This window comes from Sturnus vulgaris, chromosome 13 (assembly GCF_052056855.1).
Source record: "Sturnus vulgaris isolate bStuVul1 chromosome 13, bStuVul1.hap1, whole genome shotgun sequence".
Lineage (NCBI taxonomy): Eukaryota > Metazoa > Chordata > Aves > Passeriformes > Sturnidae > Sturnus > Sturnus vulgaris.
The window spans coordinates 11,231,680-11,251,873 of record NC_142255.1 but is presented as its reverse complement, the minus strand read 5'-3'; the positions used below and the strand labels follow the sequence as shown (position 1 = coordinate 11,251,873).

At 41.1% G+C, this 20,194-nt stretch overlaps 1 protein-coding gene across 3 annotated transcripts; it reads right to left on the bottom strand.

The window, feature by feature from the left end:
• Positions 1–72: 72 nt before the first annotated feature.
• Positions 73–19,798, bottom strand: TM6SF1 (transmembrane 6 superfamily member 1). Of its 3 annotated transcripts, none has more exons than XM_014887732.2 (10): positions 19,643–19,798; positions 17,586–17,689; positions 17,009–17,106; positions 15,954–16,057; positions 15,037–15,119; positions 13,551–13,672; positions 9,016–9,120; positions 6,958–7,050; positions 5,875–5,994; positions 73–445 (listed from the first exon to the last, which is right to left on the bottom strand). In XM_014887732.2, the coding sequence occupies exons 1-10, from the start codon at positions 19,732–19,734 to the stop codon at positions 254–256; spliced, it is 1,113 nt and encodes a 370-aa protein (XP_014743218.1). In that variant the 5' UTR covers positions 19,735–19,798; the 3' UTR covers positions 73–253. The 3 variants fall into 3 exon arrangements, with proteins under 3 accessions (XP_014743218.1, XP_088028684.1, XP_088028685.1); XM_088172558.1 differs by lacking the exon at positions 19,643–19,798 and adding an exon at positions 19,138–19,340; XM_088172559.1 differs by lacking the exons at positions 73–445; positions 6,958–7,050; positions 9,016–9,120; positions 13,551–13,672 and having other exon boundaries at positions 5,776–5,994; positions 19,643–19,796.
• Positions 19,799–20,194: the final 396 nt, after the last annotated feature.

Below are 20,194 nucleotides of genomic sequence, written 5' to 3'. Positions count from 1 at the left end.
AGCAGCTTACTTAAAAATAGCTGTGGGAACTGGCAATCCACTGCCGCGCAGAGTCACAATGTTGAGAAGTGGTGCTAGAGGCAGCGTCTTTATTTTCCCTTTTTCAGTAGGATAAACAAAGCAGACCGTGCGACTACACAGTTGTGCAATTTTACACATCTTACACGCTTCATTTGGGTTCCATTTGAGCAGTTCAGTTACATCCCAACCCAATTATATACATAGCCAAGGACAGGAGCTGGAAACAGTTCTGCTATTCTGTTTTTTCTTCTTGTTTTGGTTTCATAAAAAACTCTGGCTTGTTGACACACCTGTAAGCGAACAGCTGGGGAAGAATCCCGTACATTATGTTCAATATCAGGAAAAACTCTTTTGCTTCTTCAGGGACTCTGTAGATGTAAGGAGTTCGAGCATGAAGAGAAGCACCAATATGGGAAAATTGAGCCTGTGGTGTGTATATAACACATATATTAAAAAAAGGTAAAGTTGATGTATATTTTTGGAAAGATGGCATAATCTGCATGCAAGTCTGCATCTCCAGTGACATTTTCCAAGCCAGCCCTTATTCTTATTCCAGAATTATCCATCATACTTTTGCACAGTGGTATAAAAATACAGTCTAAACTAAAATCATTAATATCTTGCTGTATGAGGCATAACTGGAACCATCAGTGGCATGGTAGAAGTTTGTTTTATGCACATAGTGGCGCTGATCATTTCATCAGGTGCAGGATTCCACCCTGGCTTTCTGGGTCATAGTTTGTGCTAGAGGATCCACAATCCCACCCCAGAAGAGTGGCCACTGAAGGGCACATCCCTGCAGAGCCTAGTCAGGGGAGGGCTCTCATCCACCTGGCTGGGAGTTAGGCATCAGTGGGAGCAGCCAAACACTGAGTAAAGTTAGAAAGGAAAGTCTTGGAACCTATGTTAGTTCTGGTTTGAGTTTGGATTTTTTAATCTTAAACCCAGATTGTTCCAGTCTAATCCCAGAACTCCTGATGATTTCAGAATATGTCTGCAATATTTGGGTTTCGGGCTGGGGCTGTTCTGAAGCAGAGATTGAGCATACAGTGAAGGTTATAGGCACAGACAGGCTTGCTGGCCTGAAGCATATTTTTAGCATAAACAAACATTTAAAGATAGAAGTGTCAGGATAGTCAGTGTCCTTTGTTTCCATCTGTTACCTGCTATTTCAAGCCACAGCTCATTCGCATTAACTATTGTGTGTCCAGTTTTTTTATTACTATTTAGTTAGTTCGTAGTGGAGGAGATCTGAGAAGCTAAATCCGTTTGATCATAAGGAGAGCACTGGGACACCAGGATTTTAGGAACACAGAGGAGTACACTATAGCCAAATCACATCCTCTGTTCTGGCTTCAGCAGGAGTCATTTTGCCTCACATAGAACGTGGTTCTGGTCACAGCAAAGTAGAAGGGGAAATAAAGGGCAGGTGTTTCAATACACCACCCTAGCAAAAGGTTAGGCTGAGACCATCCATCAAAACAGAAACTGGTTTTCAGGTGATTCCAACCACCTCAACTGAGTTGGGAGAGCTCATTGAGCAAACCTGAGCCAGGAAAAAAAGTAATCAACGAAATCAAATCCACAAACACACTTCAGAAGAGTGCCACTTAGCATATTTCTGTAAATAGCTATTGCACAGCAAACAGATGTTCAGGGGCACACTGTCAGCAGCCTTTTTATATTGGCCTGGTAATTCACTGTGTCTCTTGCAGCCTGTTTGTTCTCCCCTGCCTCAGGCAGGCCCTGCCTTTGGCACCTGGGTGGGCTTGCTCAAATCCCTGCTACCTCTGCTGGTGTGGGAGCCTTCTCAGCCCAGGCAGTCAAAGCAGCTCAGCAGCAAAGCCCTCTCATAGCACAGGACAGAGTCCCAGAGAGATGGACAGACAGCTGCCAGCAGGCTGCAGGCAGGAGGTTTGGGCTGTCTGATGTTACCCCAGACACTGAGAGCCTCTGGGTTGCATTTTAGAGCCTTGTCTGGGGTGAACAAGCTGCAAAGCTGCTACTTCTCTATGGAGGCTTGTGAGGCCTGGCTGGCTGCGAGAGTGGCCAGCTGTGCATCAGAGTAAGTTGCTAGTAAATTTCTCATAATTCATAGTAAACCTTGTGAGGATGACCTGTAAGGGGATGCTTCTGAGAGACTCAGAATTCCCAGAGCCTCCAAGATGCCTGAGTATCTAAGCCTTACTGTGTGGTCTTGTCTCTTACAGGAGTTGTGGCACATTAGTGAGCTTTAATTGTTGTAAAACCAAAAAGCAGTAACATGATGTCCTGTCTGTAGCCTACAAAGATTTTTAGTAGTTAATGATGTACCATATAATGAAGTTATTGCTTATTAGACTTGTTTTTCACTGTAACACATGGCTTCTTTCATTACCAAGGAGGATATTTAGGCCTGTAAAGTATTTTTTTTAATTTATTTGATTTGCCGTTATGAAAATTGTGTTATGTCTTTAATCTCCTGTATTTCTCTTCCATGACTGTTCTCTGCTGCTACTTCTTTTTTTTTTCCTTCCCCTCCTTCTTTTTCTTACTTGGAGCGGGGGATATATCTTAAAAGAGATCTCTCACTCACCAGTAGCCTAGTCCTGCTCTTCCTTCAAGTACCAGGCAGACTGGCACCAAACCCCTAATTCTGAGCTGTCAGTCCCTGCAGAGCTCTGTGCCTGTGTGCAGTAGGCTGCTGCTCAGTGAGAGAAACCTTGAGTGTTGTTACCTCACCGTAATTGGAGTCTCTCAGTAAATAAGCCATTCCTCGGTGCTTTCTGTTACTGATCCCCTCTCCAAGTGGAGAACTTCGAGGCTCCAACAAACCCCTGAGCCTTGGCGGAGAAATCAACCAGATGAGATGCAGGTAACCCTCTAAGGTAGCCTTACATGCCTAACAGCCAGCCTTTGTTAGCCCCAAAGCCTTGGGCATTCCCACAGCAGTTGGAAGCTGGCTGGTGCTGGATGTGGCACTGCCCGGCTTGGCAACTGCAGTCTGTGTCTGCCTGCTTCTCATTGGCCTGCTTGTCTTATGAAGCAGTCTGGATTTGGACTTTTTACAATTTTTTTTGCCTTCTTGCCTAATCATAGGCAACGTTTCAAGTATTTTTTACCCTGCAGTTAAGGACAGAGAAGGACCCAGAAAAAGGTTAGGAGTCCTTCTTCACTCTGTGCCTTCTCTCTAAGAGTGACTAAAATCAGGCAAAGACTATAACTTTGGAAGGGTTTGGACCTCATCTCATGAGGCTAACAAAGCCATCAAATAGAGGAGGAGTAACGTAGAAAATTGCATTCCTTGGGTTTAGGGTGTCTGGTAAACAAGAAGCACTGCAGAAAAAATGTCACCAAAAATGGCAGGGTTATGGAAAACACTAAGGAGGAGTAGAGGTAAACTTTCTACATTTGAGAAAACAGAGAAATGGGCTGCAGAGAGCTGGTGAGACAGAATGATTTTGGCTAGCAAGGCTGTGGCTCTTCAACCCTTCTCATGTGGCTCACTTGAATAGGGAAATACCAATTTCATTAAGTTCAGAGGCTGTTCCAACCCTTTTGTATAATCAAAGTTCCTGGTACTTCACTCATATGAAATTCAAAGAGCTCCTCCTGAAGCTTCAGAAAGTCTAGTAACTATTGGGTCACAACTAGTTTTGGAGTCTGAATGTTAGTAATGGAGTCATTCAAGCTGAGAGTTATTTGTAATTCTGAAAATCAGTAAACGTGTGTCTGTGAAAGGCTAGTAGGCACTTTGGAGGTTCTTAGTTTAGATGCATCACATGGTATTTTGTGACTTGTTTTTGTAAAAAGTACATCATAATGATAGAAATAAAAATAATTAAAATGTCCATGTTCCCCATCTGTAGGAGCAGTGTTCATTCCCAGGGAGCAGTGCCCTCTGCTTCCACCATCAGATACTTTATTGGACCTTTGTGTGTGAGGGGAAGCAAAATGTGTTTTCGGTAACTACATATGTTTTAATTATCAATTAAACAACTGTTTTAACTTAAGATAACAGTAGACAAACCTGTAAATGTGTTTTTTACCTCAAATGACAAAACACCCAAATAATCTAGAAAGAATGCTCAATTCACTGTCACATGCATTTTACATACCAAGTTGGTCACAGTTTACCAAGTCAAATCAATTAACTGATGTTCACTTGTAGGATGACTGAAGTTCATCCTGCAGTGCATTTAAGTCAAAATGACAAAAAAATCCCTCACAAATGTCAAGAACTGTTTTTTGAAGCAAGATAAAATATGAAGAGTGCACAGCAACATAGAGTTCTCTTAATCGGCTTCTGTCAGCCCACAGCATTTGCTGGTGCCAGGATGAACTTTAAATAGTAAAATGGGAAATTTTGGGTGTTAGTCTAATGTGTAAATGGACATCCTGAGGCCAAACCACAAAGAACAACAGAGGGGTTATAGACTTCAGCAACAAAGTTTAGCACTCACACATCTAAAAGGTACAAAGGGCTGTTTAAAAAAAAAAAAAAAAAAAGTAATTATTTGTTACAGGAAACATATAAAAGGGGGGAAAAAAACCCCCAGACCAACCAAAAAATAATCACCTCCAGACTGGGAGGCTGAGCTTTCTGGTAAGTTTGCAAGGCTGTGATAGTTGGCACACTCTGACTTCTGATTTACATTTTCTTGTGTTAAAAAAATCTTTGAAGGAGTGGTTTCTTTCCTGATTGTCTCACAGCCTTGCCTACTTAGCTAGCTTGTCCTTTTTTTTTTTAATTATATTTGGCCAAACACAGTTGTATAGTATTTATGATACCTTTAGAGCATCTAAAATTTCTCGTTAATGTTTGCCAGATTCTGTTTTGATATCACATGATAGATCAAGATTCTCTATAAACTGATAGAGAAGAAAAAAGAAGTCCTGTGTAACTGCTCCCAAATAGAAAATGTCACTCCACCCTTCTTACTGGACAGTTAAAGTAGATTGTAGTTTGTATCCATGATTCTCTCAGACTTGAGGAACCAAGTCTTGTTTGTGTTTGTCTCATAGTGGTATTGGAATTACAGTTATTGCTGTTGTTGTCACTATTTTGGCAGGATTGTTGTGCTCATTTTCTGCATTGTCTGGATGTTCTGAGCACACACATTTCATTTCCTATGTACAGAACATACCAATTGTCCCTGTGTCGCATCTGTTTAATGTTCATCTGTCTGTCATAAGTCATTTACTAGTTCCTGTTGAATTGTTTTGTTTTGGTCAGTCTTCTCATAAGCATCAGCCCCATTTAGTAATTAACGACAGTTGTTTATTTAAGAGAACCAGAACGGAATGAGTAAAAGAAATATGATCATTGTGTGCCTTTGGCAACACAAACACCTCTGGGTGTTATTGTGGTTTGTGGCCCAGGAGGTTCCCTGAGTTCTCTCAACTTCATCCACTGATACTGTACATTTTGTGTGACAAGGAGATACTTTTTCCATTTATATATTTCAAACTACCTACTTGGCCAACACATATAATGGAAACAATGTATTGTGCTGCTGTGTTGTGTTTGGGTTTTGTTGGATTTTTTTTATGATGGACTGTCACAGCTTTAAGATGGGCTTCCTTCATGATCCCAGCTAAAGAGTGCATGGTGTTTAATAAGGTTTAAATGAGCCCAATAAAACATTGTGTAGAAGGAGAGAAGTCTGCTAAAGCAAGAATGTGGTCATTAGAGCTTAGTAGATATGATTCTTCACTCCCTTAAATTAAAGGGGTTTTACAGATACAAAAAGTGATCTGGTTACATCAGCACAAAACCTGCGTGGGAAGATCAAGCCCTGGGCCCCTTATTGATTCCATAGGTCTCTGCTTATTATTATGTAATTTTAAAGTGAACATTTTGCAAAGAAATACCTGAGCTAGTCCTCCAGCATGTATAAGGGTCAAATCAGGCATCCAGGAACAACCAGGCACCAGCAGGCCATACAGAGCAATCACATAGTATGGCACCGAGTAGAACATGTATGCCAGCATCTGCATTTCAAACACAAATAGTTGCTTTGCAGTGTGAGGGAGATGCATTTAAAAATCAGTCAGCTGCTTACTGAGAAGTCGAGACTACTCAAACCTACACTTCTGGCAGCAATGATTCTCAGGCTTTTTTGTCACACCTGGAAACTATTGACTGGATCCAGCTACCCTAAGATCTCCCCTAATATTGGTGGCTGTTGTCTCCTTGCCCCATCCATACCCACTTCATCCAGGACATGTATTCCTGCCCCTTACTATCTTGAGGCCATGCTGAAAAGCATGGCCTGGCTTAACTCTTTGTCCATGCAGCACAGGGAGCCTGTCAGGCTCCACTGCACTCTCAGCTGGGAGCTGTGAGACACAGCCATGCCCCCGTTTCCCAGAAAGAACTCATCCACCAGTGACACTTGGTTCCTGCTCATTTCCTCACCACCTTGTCCTTTGACTGCTTTGGACCCTGTCCCCGTGCAGCAGTCAGGCTCGCAAAAGAATGTCAACATCAAATTCTACAGAACTAAAGCCCAACATTCCCTCATCTGCAATGCTTTTTGTATGAAGTGCCCTTTTCCAAGAGTGTGTCACTGGGGACGGAAGTGCAATGTAACCTTAAGGAATCTAGTCCTATTACACCACTTCTTGCTCCATAATTCCGGACTGAAAGTCTGCTTCGCCTTTCTAAGGAAAGGAAATGAACATAAAAACCATGTAGATCTGTTTCATGAGCTGTATTAAAAGAACCCTGAATAATTAGAATGTGTAGCTCCATATAACCAATTTAAACCTAAGTTAAGCTTATCACAACAAGGAGTTGGTATCCTACAATGGCCAGAAATGGTATTAGAAAATACCCTTTAACTCGCTATGAATGATAATTCCCATGTTGATCTTGTCATCTCTGAAACCCATGGCTTCATCTTTGCACCAGTTTACAAATCACTCCTTACCACTCCATGATCAGTGCTTTACCTGAAGCTTGGGATAGGCAGCAGGATCTTTTATGTAGGGCTCGTGCAATTGAATGTACAGCCGGCAGAGTTCAGCAGGGCAGTCCAGGGCAATCTGAGAAGAAGTTTTAAAACTTCCAGTGATCAATTTGCTCTGAAACCAGCCAGCCTGACACGTTACCAGCCCTAGAGGTGCACTCAGGGTCTGCAGCACAGCTGCCCTGGAGTTTGCAAAGGTGATCCATGTGATCACCACTTAAAAGGTGAAATGCAGCCTCCTCTCAGCTCCTGCTCAATGGGTTTGTGAGGAAATGCTGGAGAATTTAGTCAGTTGGCTATGCTGTTGTAAAAGTATAATTGCTATTGATGTGCTCTGATAAATAGCCTTTGATCCCACCAAATGAATTTTCCAATGGAAAATTGCTCTAGGAGTGGAAACTTCAGGATAAGCACCCATTTTTAGGATAGCAAGCTATGGATATAGTCCAAGGAAAGAGCTGCACTGGGACAAGGTAGCAATGGAGAGCAATACATGAGACAGGTGTTACTTAAAGTAATTTTTGAGAGTAGTAAAGGAGAGATTATTGGATTTTACATTTGGAAGAAAAAGTTCCAAATAAACATGGAGAGATTGCAAAAATAGCTCCTTTTCATGGTAAGCCTTAAAACTACTACAAGAAATTGGGCTCTACATTGAGCCAGCAATCCATGTGAACCAGCTGTCCCTGGGCGTGTCTCTGGCATCATTAATGCCTGAGCTACTGGGCTGAACAGTAAGTTTTGCACAGCTTGATTTCATGGGCATTTGTTGTGTGACTGTGGGGGACAATGCAAAACTTTAAAACTTTACAACAGTCAGTATTCCTCCCTGTTCTTTTGCAACATGGGCATCCAAGAAGCAGGTGTGAGCGGACTATAATGGATTGTATTTTATGAACTTTTGAATAAATTATGGTTCCTGCAGCTTACACAGGTGTTCAGTTGATCTCTCTATGTATAAGCAAGGCCAGTAAGCAATTCCTGCTTGGTGAAGGAAATATATAAGGAAATTACCGCATTATCAAAATTTAAAAAAATTTCTCTGAGAAATGAAGTAGGACTACAGAACCGAGTGGGACCATGAGACCAACATTTTCCACAATGAAATTACAGGTAAACCATTTACTGATTTAACCTGTATCAGTGGTGCTCTGAAATAACATGATCTATAAGAAATTAAGCAGTCTGACAAATTAGAAGAAAAAATGTTTCTGAGAAGCAAGTTTTAAGAGAAAAAAGGACAATCTGCACTAGGTAAATAAAATGTTGCTGGGTATTTATCATCACCTCCTATTCGAATTATTCTAGAAAGGATCAAATCTAAAAATCAAGCAAGCAGACAGTTATCTGAGATGCCTAAACATTTGAGCTGTGCTCAGTGAATGTTACACAAGTTTCATTCTGCTTAAGACAGAAAATGCATTAGAGCTGACAAGGGAATAGATTTACCTACTACTGGATTTACTCCTGGAAGTATCTGCAGTACTGCTTACTTCCCTCAGAAATTTTAATTCAATCAACTATGCTTAGAGAGCAACCATTTTTAAAAATTGTCTCTTGGTAAGTAGAAACAATGTGTGTTGTTCAGGTAATGTGGATAATTTTTTTTTCCTTTTAGATGGAAATGTTCTCTATCTCATGCAGTGTAAGCTAACTTGGTTTTGTATAAAATTTTAAATATGCATTACTGCTTAGAAAAACATGAACACAGAATTACTTTAGTTGCTTTGTCTCCATGTTATTGGCCATAAATGGAAAAACAGACCAATGAAAACAGTTTTAGGTCATGTTGGTTTCCTCTTGGGATGCTATTTACTCCGGTGATTGTGCACCTCCTTTTGAAAAACATGCTGCACACAGCACAAAATGGAGAAGCAAAGCACCAACAGTTATCACATATAATTTATCCTTCTATATCTAAGGCCTGTTTGAATCCAAATGTTACAGGATTTCTCATGACCACAATGTACGTGCTTTTTCATACAGACTCAAAAGTTTGACTGAAAATTAGCTTAAATTATTAAAAATATGTTCAACTTACCATGCCCCTAAATATGCAAAACCCCGTGGCTAGAATGAGGTATGCAGCTAACATTAAATCTATTGGTCGTCTTAAGAGTCCTTTCTTCTGGACTTCCTGAACCACCTGCAACACAGAACGTGTTTAATAGGCACATCCTGGTTCCCTGTCACAAATATTTAACTCCAGATCAGTCACTGCAAAGAGGCTGGAGTGGTGAAACATCATGAAACATCACATCTATCCATTGATCTCAGAGACAGAAAGATTCCCACCTAAAAAGGTGACTCCAGATTTTATAGGATGTAGTGAGGAAAATTCACCTGAATAAACTCTAGAAATGGATGGATCCAACTGAAGCCATTCCAATAAAGATTAGTGTCATTTCAAGCAACCTAAATCAAATGAACATTAACTCTGCAATCACCTAAGGCTTTAAAGCAGCATAATTTCTTCAAAATTGTCTTTTTGTAATTGGAAATAATTTGTTTTCCTGAATGTCCCTATGTAGAAGAGCCTTGGAAATGTAGGTTTGTCTCAAACATTTGAAGTTGAATCTAGTATGCTTTGTAAAAGGACTGGGTCCATCTCATTACTGAATGCTGTTTTACAGCAGCTTGTGACACTATTAAAATTAATGGGCTATCACTGGCATAAAATAAAAGCTTTTCTGTGGCTGGTTGAGTCCTCTGCTGAGTTCAGTGAGCAAATATTGTATCTTAGTGTGCAATGCAGAAGTAGAGAATGAAATGTGTGTGTATTGAGTATGTGGAACCCCTTCCTCTTCTGTCACTGAACGCTGTGCATTCCTGGGATGGCACTGAGGCTGCTCCAAAGCCTGGCTCTGATCTCGTGCCACCTCTCAGCACAGGAATCCCCCCTGCTGCAGGGACAGAGGGGGGTTCCCACTCTGCAGAGCTAAGGACATCTCGATGTCTTACCGGGGAAGGTGGCTTGGGGGAGCCAAAAGCATCTCTTTGCCTACACAGGAAAACCTACGAGGCCCATGGAAATCATTTGAGCTACATTTTCTTTACTGTGGAGTCACAGACAAAATTATAAACACATCAGAGTATCTTTCTGTAGTTCAGAGGGAAAACTTCCCCATGTATATGTGTTACTCATTTCCTCTTCCTTTTTATTGGCCGTTTGTTGGCCTGCAGACAGCAAAAGAAAAACCTGATTTCCTTCCTGTTATACACTTGTGGAATTGTATCCAAAGTGCAAAACAAAAATTAGTGTGCAGGAGCACAGTTAAAAGCACACAGGATCAAGATACTCACAATAAAGTTATTGAAACAGGAGAACCAATCTTGCAAGCAAAATTTCTGAGTAAATACTACAAGATCTGGATTACAGATGAACAAAAATAAGGCTGTGGCAAACATAAGCCATCCCTTTCATAACAATTTTTTCTGATTTTCTTTTAAAGGATCTTTTTCATTAAAAAAAAGTGACACCTTTGTTTGATTTTCAAACACAACTAACATGTTTTGGCAGTATGGTGTCACTTCACAGTATTCAGAGTACTGGTGTAGGAGTCTTTTTAATATTGCCTGCAAAGAATGCCTATATTCAAATATTTCTTCCTGTAAAAGAAAAAAGGTCACTTATGGCTGAGTTACAAATAATTTTCAATTGTGGACTACCTAGGACAATGGAAAGCTGATATATTTTCTTTCCCTTTTGGACTATGTGTGAACCTTATAGATGTATATAATCTCCTCTTTTCAAATATTTCAATATTCCTCTTTAAATATTAAATGGAAGTGCATATTTACTGTAATCACAAAGCCGCAATAGAACTTTGTGCTTAGAGGGTTTGGAGACATAGCCAGTGTAATTGGAAGCAACCTTTGGTGCAGTGCTCTGAAATTGCCAGGATATAGAAAACTCACTTTTCTTTTTTTATGCATGCATGCAAACAAAATGAAAATGCAAAGCTTTAAATAAAAGGTAAAAAAGCAGAAGCAAGAATGTGATGCACTTTGCTGACAGGCCTCAGCTACAGAGTAATTTTTCCTTACCTTTCTTTTACCCAGCACAGCCCCATCACCCCATGCTAAACTGAATCCCGTACTGGCCAAGCAGAGCTGGCCTGCCACGGGTTTCCCATGTACTGCAAACAACACTGAACTCTGCACACATCTCGGCAGCCCCAGGGATTCTTTTGTGCAGCAAGGAAGTGGGTAGGCACGCTTTGCAATTTCTTTCACTTCCAGGAAAAAGTTATTTTCCATAACTTCTGAGAGGCTTCTTACATCATCAGTTTTAAGGAGCTGGAATAATCTTGTGCTGTCTGTAAAAGTCAGTGCCTTCAGAAGTCATGTACAAATCTGAATTTGTGTATTAATTCTGTTAAAGAATTTTACATTATATTAAACTTTTCTGAGCTGATATACTTGCAGATAAATCTGTTGGCTTTGTAAAGACTGCAGCACAGCTTGGCTTGATTCCAAATGAGGGCATAGCTCCATTCCACTCCCCTGCACCCCCTTTATTAGAAAACAATCAAAATTTGAATACCTCTCCTCTGCCCCTACAGTAATTTTTTCCTTAATTAACAGGTTTGTAATAATATTATAGCAATGTATACCTTGGCCAGCAGAATACACTTTGCTTCTGTTGCTTTCATGTTAAGTATTTTCCTGTATAGTAACAATAGCATGTTTAAAACCATTGTTACATTTTCTTCCTAAATCTTTTAATGTAGACTCAGAATAATTATAGTTAAAAAAAGTTAAATTTTACAGCTAATTCCAAATGATCTACTGATATGTTTAAGACTTCAAATGATTAGCTTACTGATTTATAGCATTAAAAACAATTATTTCCTGGAAACAATTCTGAATTTGGGACTGAAAGAGTCACCTCAAAAATTCGTGAGTAGTCACATTAAGATTTAAATGCATGCTCAGATATGGAGCATAATTTACCTGTGAAGATTAAATACAACTTGTGAAAAACAAACAGCTTAGGTGGGCTATGAAGTCCCAGTGAAAGGAATCAAGACTTTTTCTATAACTTTCTGGGCAAGGAAGTTTGGGTTTCCAAGAAAGGATTCACGAAGAAGTGCATTGTTAAATTTTCAGGTCAACAGCTTTTCCTGCACTCTCTTTTTGAAACAAAATATTAAATCTAAGTTTCTCTGAAATACATAATAAATTAAAATATCAAACCTAGGTAAGCAGTTTATCTCCTGGTAAGCCCAGGAGAAATGGCTGCATTTCAGCAAGTAATCAGTCCATTACATATTTTCTATAATGTCTATTTCTGTAGTATTAATACCAGGAAAACGGACTGAAACCTTCATCCATGCTCCACACAAAGGCTGCTCTCACTAATGTGTGCAGTAAAAATTTGCCATCACTACCTTGAACTACACTTGATGAGTCTAAAGAATGTGCTTCTGGCCACAATTAGTGACTCCTTCAAATAAATCAGCTCAAATGGCTTTGGGATGGCACATGTGGTTTCCTGTAAGCCTGTGCAGGACAGTAGAAGGTTTAGCACCTAAAGATTCTTCCAATTTGCCTTCCATAGGGATTTGCCCTAAAAATTGTGATTCTGTAGGTTGTTCTTCAGTCCTGAGGAGATATGAACATCTCTCCATGCTGCTCTTTCCTCTGAAGAATGGATGGCTGGCTGCATGTTGTGTTTCACACCTCTCTGGGAAGGTCTGTCCTGCCTGACCTGCTCTGTGCCACTCCACTCTGGCTGTCTGCTGGCTCTGAGCAGCCACTAATCCTTCATCTCTGTCCATGTTTGCAGTTACAGAATGAATCTGACCGAGGCTCAGGAGCTCTTGTGATGCAAAAATATTAATTGATTATATTGCTTACAACAGGTACAGAGTGCTGCAGCAATAAACTGGCTTGCTTACAGCAACTAGAAGATCTGTTCTGTGCTATGTACTGCATGGATTTTTAAACCTTTTTTAATATAAAACAGTGCATAAATTATTAATGCATTATTTTGATGGCTCAGTTAACCTTATTATAACCCATCTAGTTATTTCAAAACATTAAGTAAACATTTTTACAGATTTTTTTATAAGAAACGTGTGAAGAATTTTCGCATCAATTTATGTACTTGTCTCGCCTGTAAAATCTAATATATTACAGAAAGCACATACAAAAGTTATCAAATTACATGATATCTGTAAGTCATCTGCAGAAGAGTACTTTCTTGCAGTGTTTCTACAGGATTTTGTGCTGCTTTATGAAGCTGGTAAATGTCAGTATTTTCATCAGCTAAGAAACTGAAACAGACAGAAACTGAATAGATAGAGGGTAGAAACACAATTACACCTATGAAGGGGTTCTTTACTCTAGACATAAGAATCTTTTGCTTTTTCTTTATTCCACTATAATGAAATACTCCTGCAGTACAGATATTTTTGCAGTCTTCAGAGCCAGACAGCAATTGTCGTAAGAGTGAACAGTCATAGCACATTCCATGCTCGCCAGGGGACCTATAAAACCCACCAGCATATAAACAGCCAGCATATTTCAGCTCCCCTAACGGTAGCCAGCACTGAAATACAATAGAATTACCTTGACTGGAGTGTCGTGAGTCACTGAAGGTTGGTTATAAATTCTGAATCCAGCCCATATGGGGAGGCAGATATACGGTATACTTAGGAAAATAGCAGGACACACTTTTGCTCCGTATTTGCCTGTTAAAAAATTATTACAAGATTTATGAGAATTTATAAGCTCTGTTGCAGAAGAATTAAAAAGTATGCTAGGTAACATCAAACCTGAAGCAACTATGATAATGTAAACAAACATAAAACATTAGAAATCACTGTTAACACACAAATCCTCTTGAAAATCACACGCTCAACAGCAGTAGAGACACAGGTAGAAGAGAGCCCATGTGACAGGAAGCCATTTCAGAATTAGGCACTTTTTGAGAAGATGGGAAGCCACATCTGTCACTCTGCATTGGGTAATCCTATTGGATTGGGACAGCTTTCAAATCTCTCAATGGAACCTCCTTCAAATAGAGACCTCATTCTTTTTAAAAGTTGGGGGGGAATGTATCCATTTTTCAAAACTTGATACTGCATTTGTTTTCCAAAGTGCTGGTTTCTCCCACAGGCCTGTACTAAGGACAAAACTTTCAGAGAGCTCTCCTCAGCCTCAGGCAAACCAGGAAAATGTGTCTCTGACATTGGCCACTCTGTGTGTCAGGGACGAAGGTGGCTGCTCTTGAGAGGCTTTCTAAGAGGAAAGAGGAAGGGACAGTCACTCTAAACTTGCTGGTTTTCTGTGGTGAGTGTATCTTCAGAGGAGGGAGCTGGGCTGGACCCAGCCTGTGCCATGAATATTCCTCCTCTGGCATAAAAAGCAGGACCAAGTGACCTTCCCAAAAGCTGGCTGCAGGATTTGGACATATGAACGTTTTTCTCAGCATTTGTCAACTTTGCAACAGTTTAAGCTTAGCTAAAAAAGAATTCTCTTGAGAAAGGTTTCACCCTTAATGGATCACCTGCCAGTAGCAATGATGTAAATATTTTTATTGCAATCCTCACCTCTAACAGCACCACTATGCACAGATTTATGTTAGAAATCTAGGAATGTTAAATTTAGTTCGAAAACAAAATTGCTTCCAGATTTTACTTTCAAAGGTGATTTGGGTGCCTCTTGTAAGCTTCTGGAATGTTACACTTATAAGCAAATTGGAAATTTTATGCAGAGTAAAATTTGTATTATTATGATAGTAAGAGACATTTTTGTCTCATTACTTAAACCTGGTTTAGATTAAAGCCTCGTAGATATAGCAAAACACAATACTTTCTTTTTTCCCCTTGAAAGAAAAGTAAATTTAAAGGGTTTTTTTTCCCCCCAGTCTCCATCTTTTCTTCCTCATATTTAAATTTTAGAATATCTTGTGTCTCTTTACTGATATTCCTAAAATTCCTCTTTCATATTATTACAGAAATGAACCGACACTGCACTAAAATATAGATAGCACAATGCTGAATTTAGAAAATGTTTCACAGGAAAAAGCTGGTCATATAAATTGCTTCCTCACCCACAATATTTCCAGGCATAAAGACAATGATGCTCATGATAATGGAACCCAGCCAGTAGAGACCAATGGTTCTATAGCTTTGTCTGTTAAAAAAAAGAAAACAAGATATAATTATTGAACTCTTTCTAAAAATTCCCTACCCTAATATTATACTCATTGCTGAGGTTGTATTTTACCAAGTAGAGGCTTTTAAAATCTGTACCACAAGTCAAGAGTGGATTGCTGCTTCTGAGAGAGGTCATGGAGAAATCCTACATTTGTGTGGGACAAGGTTATCACATGGACAGTACAGGCTTTGGGCATGCTCAGTTATTTGCTGTTGTGTCACTCCTTTGAGGGCTGACTGCATGAGTTTGCACATCACAGGCTGAACACGACTATAAAACAATTAATAATTAATTTCATACTGTTAATGCTACTATTACCAGCAGGTACATTTGCCTCTGAAATTTAAGTATTTATTCTCTCAAACTCTTTATTCAACAGCAAGAAGCATAAAAATCTCTGGAAATAACCATTTTCTCTTAAACTTCATGTCACTCTCTAACAGGGATGAGAGATCATCATGGTGCTAAGCAATACATTATTCCTATCATAAATTTTTTATTTGAAAAACAATTTTTTTTTCACACATGCTTTAAAGCACATAATCTTTCAGCATTTAGCTAACACAAAGCCATGTAGATGTGCTACACTCTGCTGCAGGGTGAACACAAGATACATCTCCAGGCATTTTCTGGGCTTAGTCAGCTGAGAGGAAGGGTAACTTGGCAAGTAATGAAATTTTAACAGTGTTGCTTTGGCCTACAGCGTAAAACCACCCCAAAATAAAAATCTAAATGCTGCATGGAAAAGAAAGGCCTTTGTAGAGGATTTGAGGATGCAAGGCAGGTGAGCAGTGCCCAGATGAGACTCACTCCCATGCAATAGCTGCCACCATCAGCAGGTACATCAGGTAGTGCGCGGAGCCATCCCAGTAACAGATGACGTGGCCGTAGGCGGTGTTCAGGTACGGCTCACCCTGGCAGGGTTTGGGAAGAGATACAGGGCTTAGAGCAAGAGGAACAATTCATAATGAACAGCAAGAAACAAGTTCAGGAAAGTAATTGGTGTTCCTTCAAGCATTGGTTCGGCTTCTGACTGACAATCCACATTTCCAAGCACAGACCTGACCTAGCAGGATCAGGCATTACTGCAAGAGTTCTATATTTGCAATAAAGGGTGCAAGATGGAAGGGGAAACTCCTGCTGTGACTGTCAGCATTACTCTGCCACTTTATGAAAATATGACTTTTCCATGTTTTAATGATAAAAAGATACAAAATAAAGATAGATCTAGAATATGACAAACACAGATATATTTAGCAACCTAGAGATCTGCAGCAGTACTGAATATATGGATGTCGACATATGACCTTGTAGGGTCCAACTCATTTCACGCTTAAGTTCATGGAATCTTTTCAATGACTTTTCAAGCTCTTACTGAGCTATTTTTGGTGGATGTTGATATTCAGCAGCCAACAGATTCTGCTGAATAGGTATCTGGCATCAGCATTTTTTAACTCTACTTTAATTCCTTTTAGTAAAGTGATTAGGCAAAAATAAAGGGGCAATTTTGTTTTCTTTTTGGTGACACATTTTGGTGTTGTAGTACTCATCCATTCATCCAGTGCTATTTGTGGTTTTCTGCAATCATGTGCAGTCCCTTCAATTCCCACAGAAGTTAACACAGAACAGTGTTACTGAAGTTAAGTGTAGCAACAACGGAACCTGAAAGCTACATTATTTCTCCCAAATGAGTCAGTAGATTGCAAGTCCATGAAGGTTTTATCCATAACAACAATGGAGCCGGTCAACTACAGAATTCAAGACTATTTTGAATGTGTAAGTGGCTATCTTTCTGTGACAACTACTATACCAAGTTATTTATAGTGAAGATTTTATTTACATTCATAAGTCAAACTATTATTTACCTCTCTCAAGTAATGAGTCATGAAGCCATCAATAATTCCATCCTGTTCCAGTCCAATTATTAGATTCACTACACTGGTAAAGGCAAATACAGCATATACTGTAATAAGAAAAAGGGTAGAAACATAAATTAACAAACAGTTGGAATCACACAGTTGGTTCACAGTCCAAGAAATTGTCAGGCAGAGATCTATTGCACCGGATGTGTCAACTTTGAGGTCACAGATATTTAACACACAATATGACTTTCCCATATAGCTCAGGATTTTTTAATTAGTGTTTGGTCAACACAGCTCTTAGGAAGCGTTTTTAAGGAATGTGAAATTCTGTAGAGCTGTAGGCACAGCCTCCTCCAGTGCCTGCCGAAAGGACTGTGCTGCCTTTCAAGAATTGTGGGCACATGAAGTTTACAGCCTTGACTGTGGTCATCACTTGGAAAGGAGAAAGGAAAACAAAAAGGAGGTGGAGAGGAAAACATGACTTGTCATTTTTGCAGGTGAGCAAGGCAAAGTGCATGAGCCACAGCAGCCTAGAGCAAAGCTGTGAGTGAGCCAGGACATTCAGCTTTAGCAGACTTACCATAAAACAGAGGGTCTTTGGGTGGCTTTCTCTTGACAAGAACACGAGCCAACAGAGCTATAAGAACCAGAACCAGCAATCCAACTGCAACGATTACCCAGGAACTGTAACGGTATGTTAAAAAAAAAAAAAAAAAAAAAAAAAAAAAAAAAAAAGAAAAAAAAGAAAAAAAAGAAAGAAAGAATTTAAAAGAAAATCAGATTTTGCTTTGTCAGCCAGCTGTCCTCAAATGCACATACTCATAAAGTAAGTTTTAATAATTTAAAATACGGATTTTAAAGTTTATTGCACGGCCTGCCATAGCATTCATCCCATAATTTTCAAGAATTTATGTGCCTCTCTTTTCATTTGCGATCAGCTAAAAAAAAAAGAAAATACAAAAAACAAAATACAAACAACATATCCAGAAATCTAGATTTGTCCGATTAAATCAGTTTTCATACTAAAATAAACAGAAACTATGGGAAATTTTAAAGGGCAATGAAAGATGAGGGTCAAGCCCACAGGGATTTCAAGGCCAAAAAGGATCATTGGGGATATTTTGTCTAACCTCAGCAATAAATTATTTACTCAGGAAATTAAAAATTCAAAAATAAATCACATCAGTCCCATGGAATAGGAGTAGCAGTGTGGAGCACCTCTGACGGATCTGGGCTTAATGCTCAGTTCTGGAAGTGCTACCAGAGGTTTCTCCAGCCCTACAAGGCAGGACCACTTGAGTGGGTTCAGTGATCAGCACAGGTGGGCTCAGGCAAAAGGATGTTTTCCCTGGAGATGGAGCTATAATGTTACTGCACGTACAGTGGGAGTGGCATAAAGCACAAAAAATCTTTGGCACAAAGCAAATTTGTCTCCTTCCCCAAGACAATGCAAGCTAGGAAAATCAGTTTAAAATTGTTTCATAGATATACAGGCATAAATTATCTTTAGCTCTCCTTAAGGTAAGATTCTCCCCTCAGTCTTCACCTTTGTCCTTGTGCAAGGGAAAAAAAAATGGAGGGGAAAATTAGGTAAAGTCCAGAAGCATAAGCTAAAAATACCTGGTATATAATTTTGTACATATACCACCCTATATCAAGAAAACAACTTGTATACAAACAAATTATATTATGACAATATCAACCTTAGTGAAACGTGACTTAAAATTATTGCAAAGAATTTGCAAGACCAAATACTTCAGAAAATATACACACATACTTTCTAAGTCAGGATAAGCAGTACTAGCTTGTTGATTTATTTTATGCTTTGAATCTTCTGCTAGTCTGTTTTCCCAGTGATGAATTTCTTCATACCATTACAGCTGTTAATATTGCAGTGACTTTTCACTGCAGCCTATCAATTTGAAATAAATATTGGCAGTTAATCAAGTAAGTCACCATGTGTTATTTGCCATTACTTTAGCAATGAGAAACAAAAAAATTCAGTTATGGGCCAGAAGGAGGAAAATGAGGAAGGAACAGATGTAGCAAAGCCCTAAAAACAAGAAGCAAATATTTGTGCAGTAAAGTTGCAAAACACCCCGGGCTGTGGGATCACAAAATACCGCACAGACCTTTAAGTGAAGCGGTTTTTGCCATGAGGAAAGACTTTCCTTTTCTAGACCTGCGGTTTCTCCCACGATCCTGGTTTTTGGCAGAGCGAGGGCACAGGGTCATTTGCAGCTCAGGCGCAGGCTGAGGGTCAGCCTGCGGCTCGGGAGCTCTCCGGGGCTGGCGAGTTCTCCCACTCGCTTTGAAACAGAATTGGATTTTGTTTGCCAATGTCGGGGGAGCCGCGGGTCGCAGCGCGGAGCGGGCGCTGCCCCCGAGCCCGGGCGGTACCGGCGGGCCGGGACAGCCACACGCGGTACCGGCGGGCCACGCTCCGGGTGATGGCCACGGGCAGCGAGAGGGTTCCGGGGCGAGCGGCCGCTGTCGCTGCATCCCGGCTCGGCTCCCGTCCGAGGACGCGGTCAGCACCGGCAGCAGCGAGGCGAGGCCGCCCCCGTTGCCCCGCTCCGCCGCCCGCCCCGTCCCGCTCACCCCGGTGCAAACCCCGCCGGGCCCGTCCCGTCTCACCTGCCGGTGGCCGCCAGGCAGTTGAAGAGGTACGTGACGGGGATGGCGGTGAGCGAGAGCACGAACACGCCGGTGGCCGCCGAGGCGCTCATCCCCGCGGCGGGAGGCGAGCCCAGCCCAGCCCAGCCCAGCCCAGCGCCGAGCCGAGCCCCAGGCACCGCCCGCCCGGCCCCTGCCCGCCGCCCGCCCCGTCAACGCAAAGGTTAAATCCGCCTCGGAAACCGGAGCCGCCCGCCGCTCCTCCGGCCGCTCGGGGAGCGCCTCCGCCCGCCCCGGGCTCGCCCTCGCCCCTGCCCGGGGTCGGGATCTGCCCGACGGGCGATGCCGCCCTCTCGGGACAGCGGGTGCGGGTCCGGCCCCGCTCCTCCGGTGACCTACAGAGGCGACGTGCCAAGGGCTGCGGGGACAGCCGAGCCGGACAGAGGCGTGGCGGGTTAACTGCGGGCTGGAGGCACGGCGAGGAACCGGGGACAGCCGGGGCGCGGGGCACCGCGAAGCGGTCCGCTCATGAGAGCTGGTGGATGGAGAGAGGGTCCCTTGGCCTGGGTAGTG

What these genes read in the sequence shown, in the direction of transcription:
- TM6SF1 (XM_014887732.2), bottom strand. Translation starts at nt 19,734, where the DNA reads ATGAGCGCCTCGGCGGCCACCGGCGTGTTCGTGCTCTCGCTCACCGCC. An exon ending in TGCCTGGCGGCCACCGGCAG is followed by an intron (nt 17,690 to 19,642) that starts GTGAGACGGGAC and finishes ATACCGTTACAG; the next exon opens with TTCCTGGGTAATCGTTGCAG. An exon ending in TATGCCTGGAAATATTGTGG is followed by an intron (nt 13,673 to 15,036) that starts GTGAGGAAGCAA and finishes ATTTTTTAACAG; the next exon opens with GCAAATACGGAGCAAAAGTG.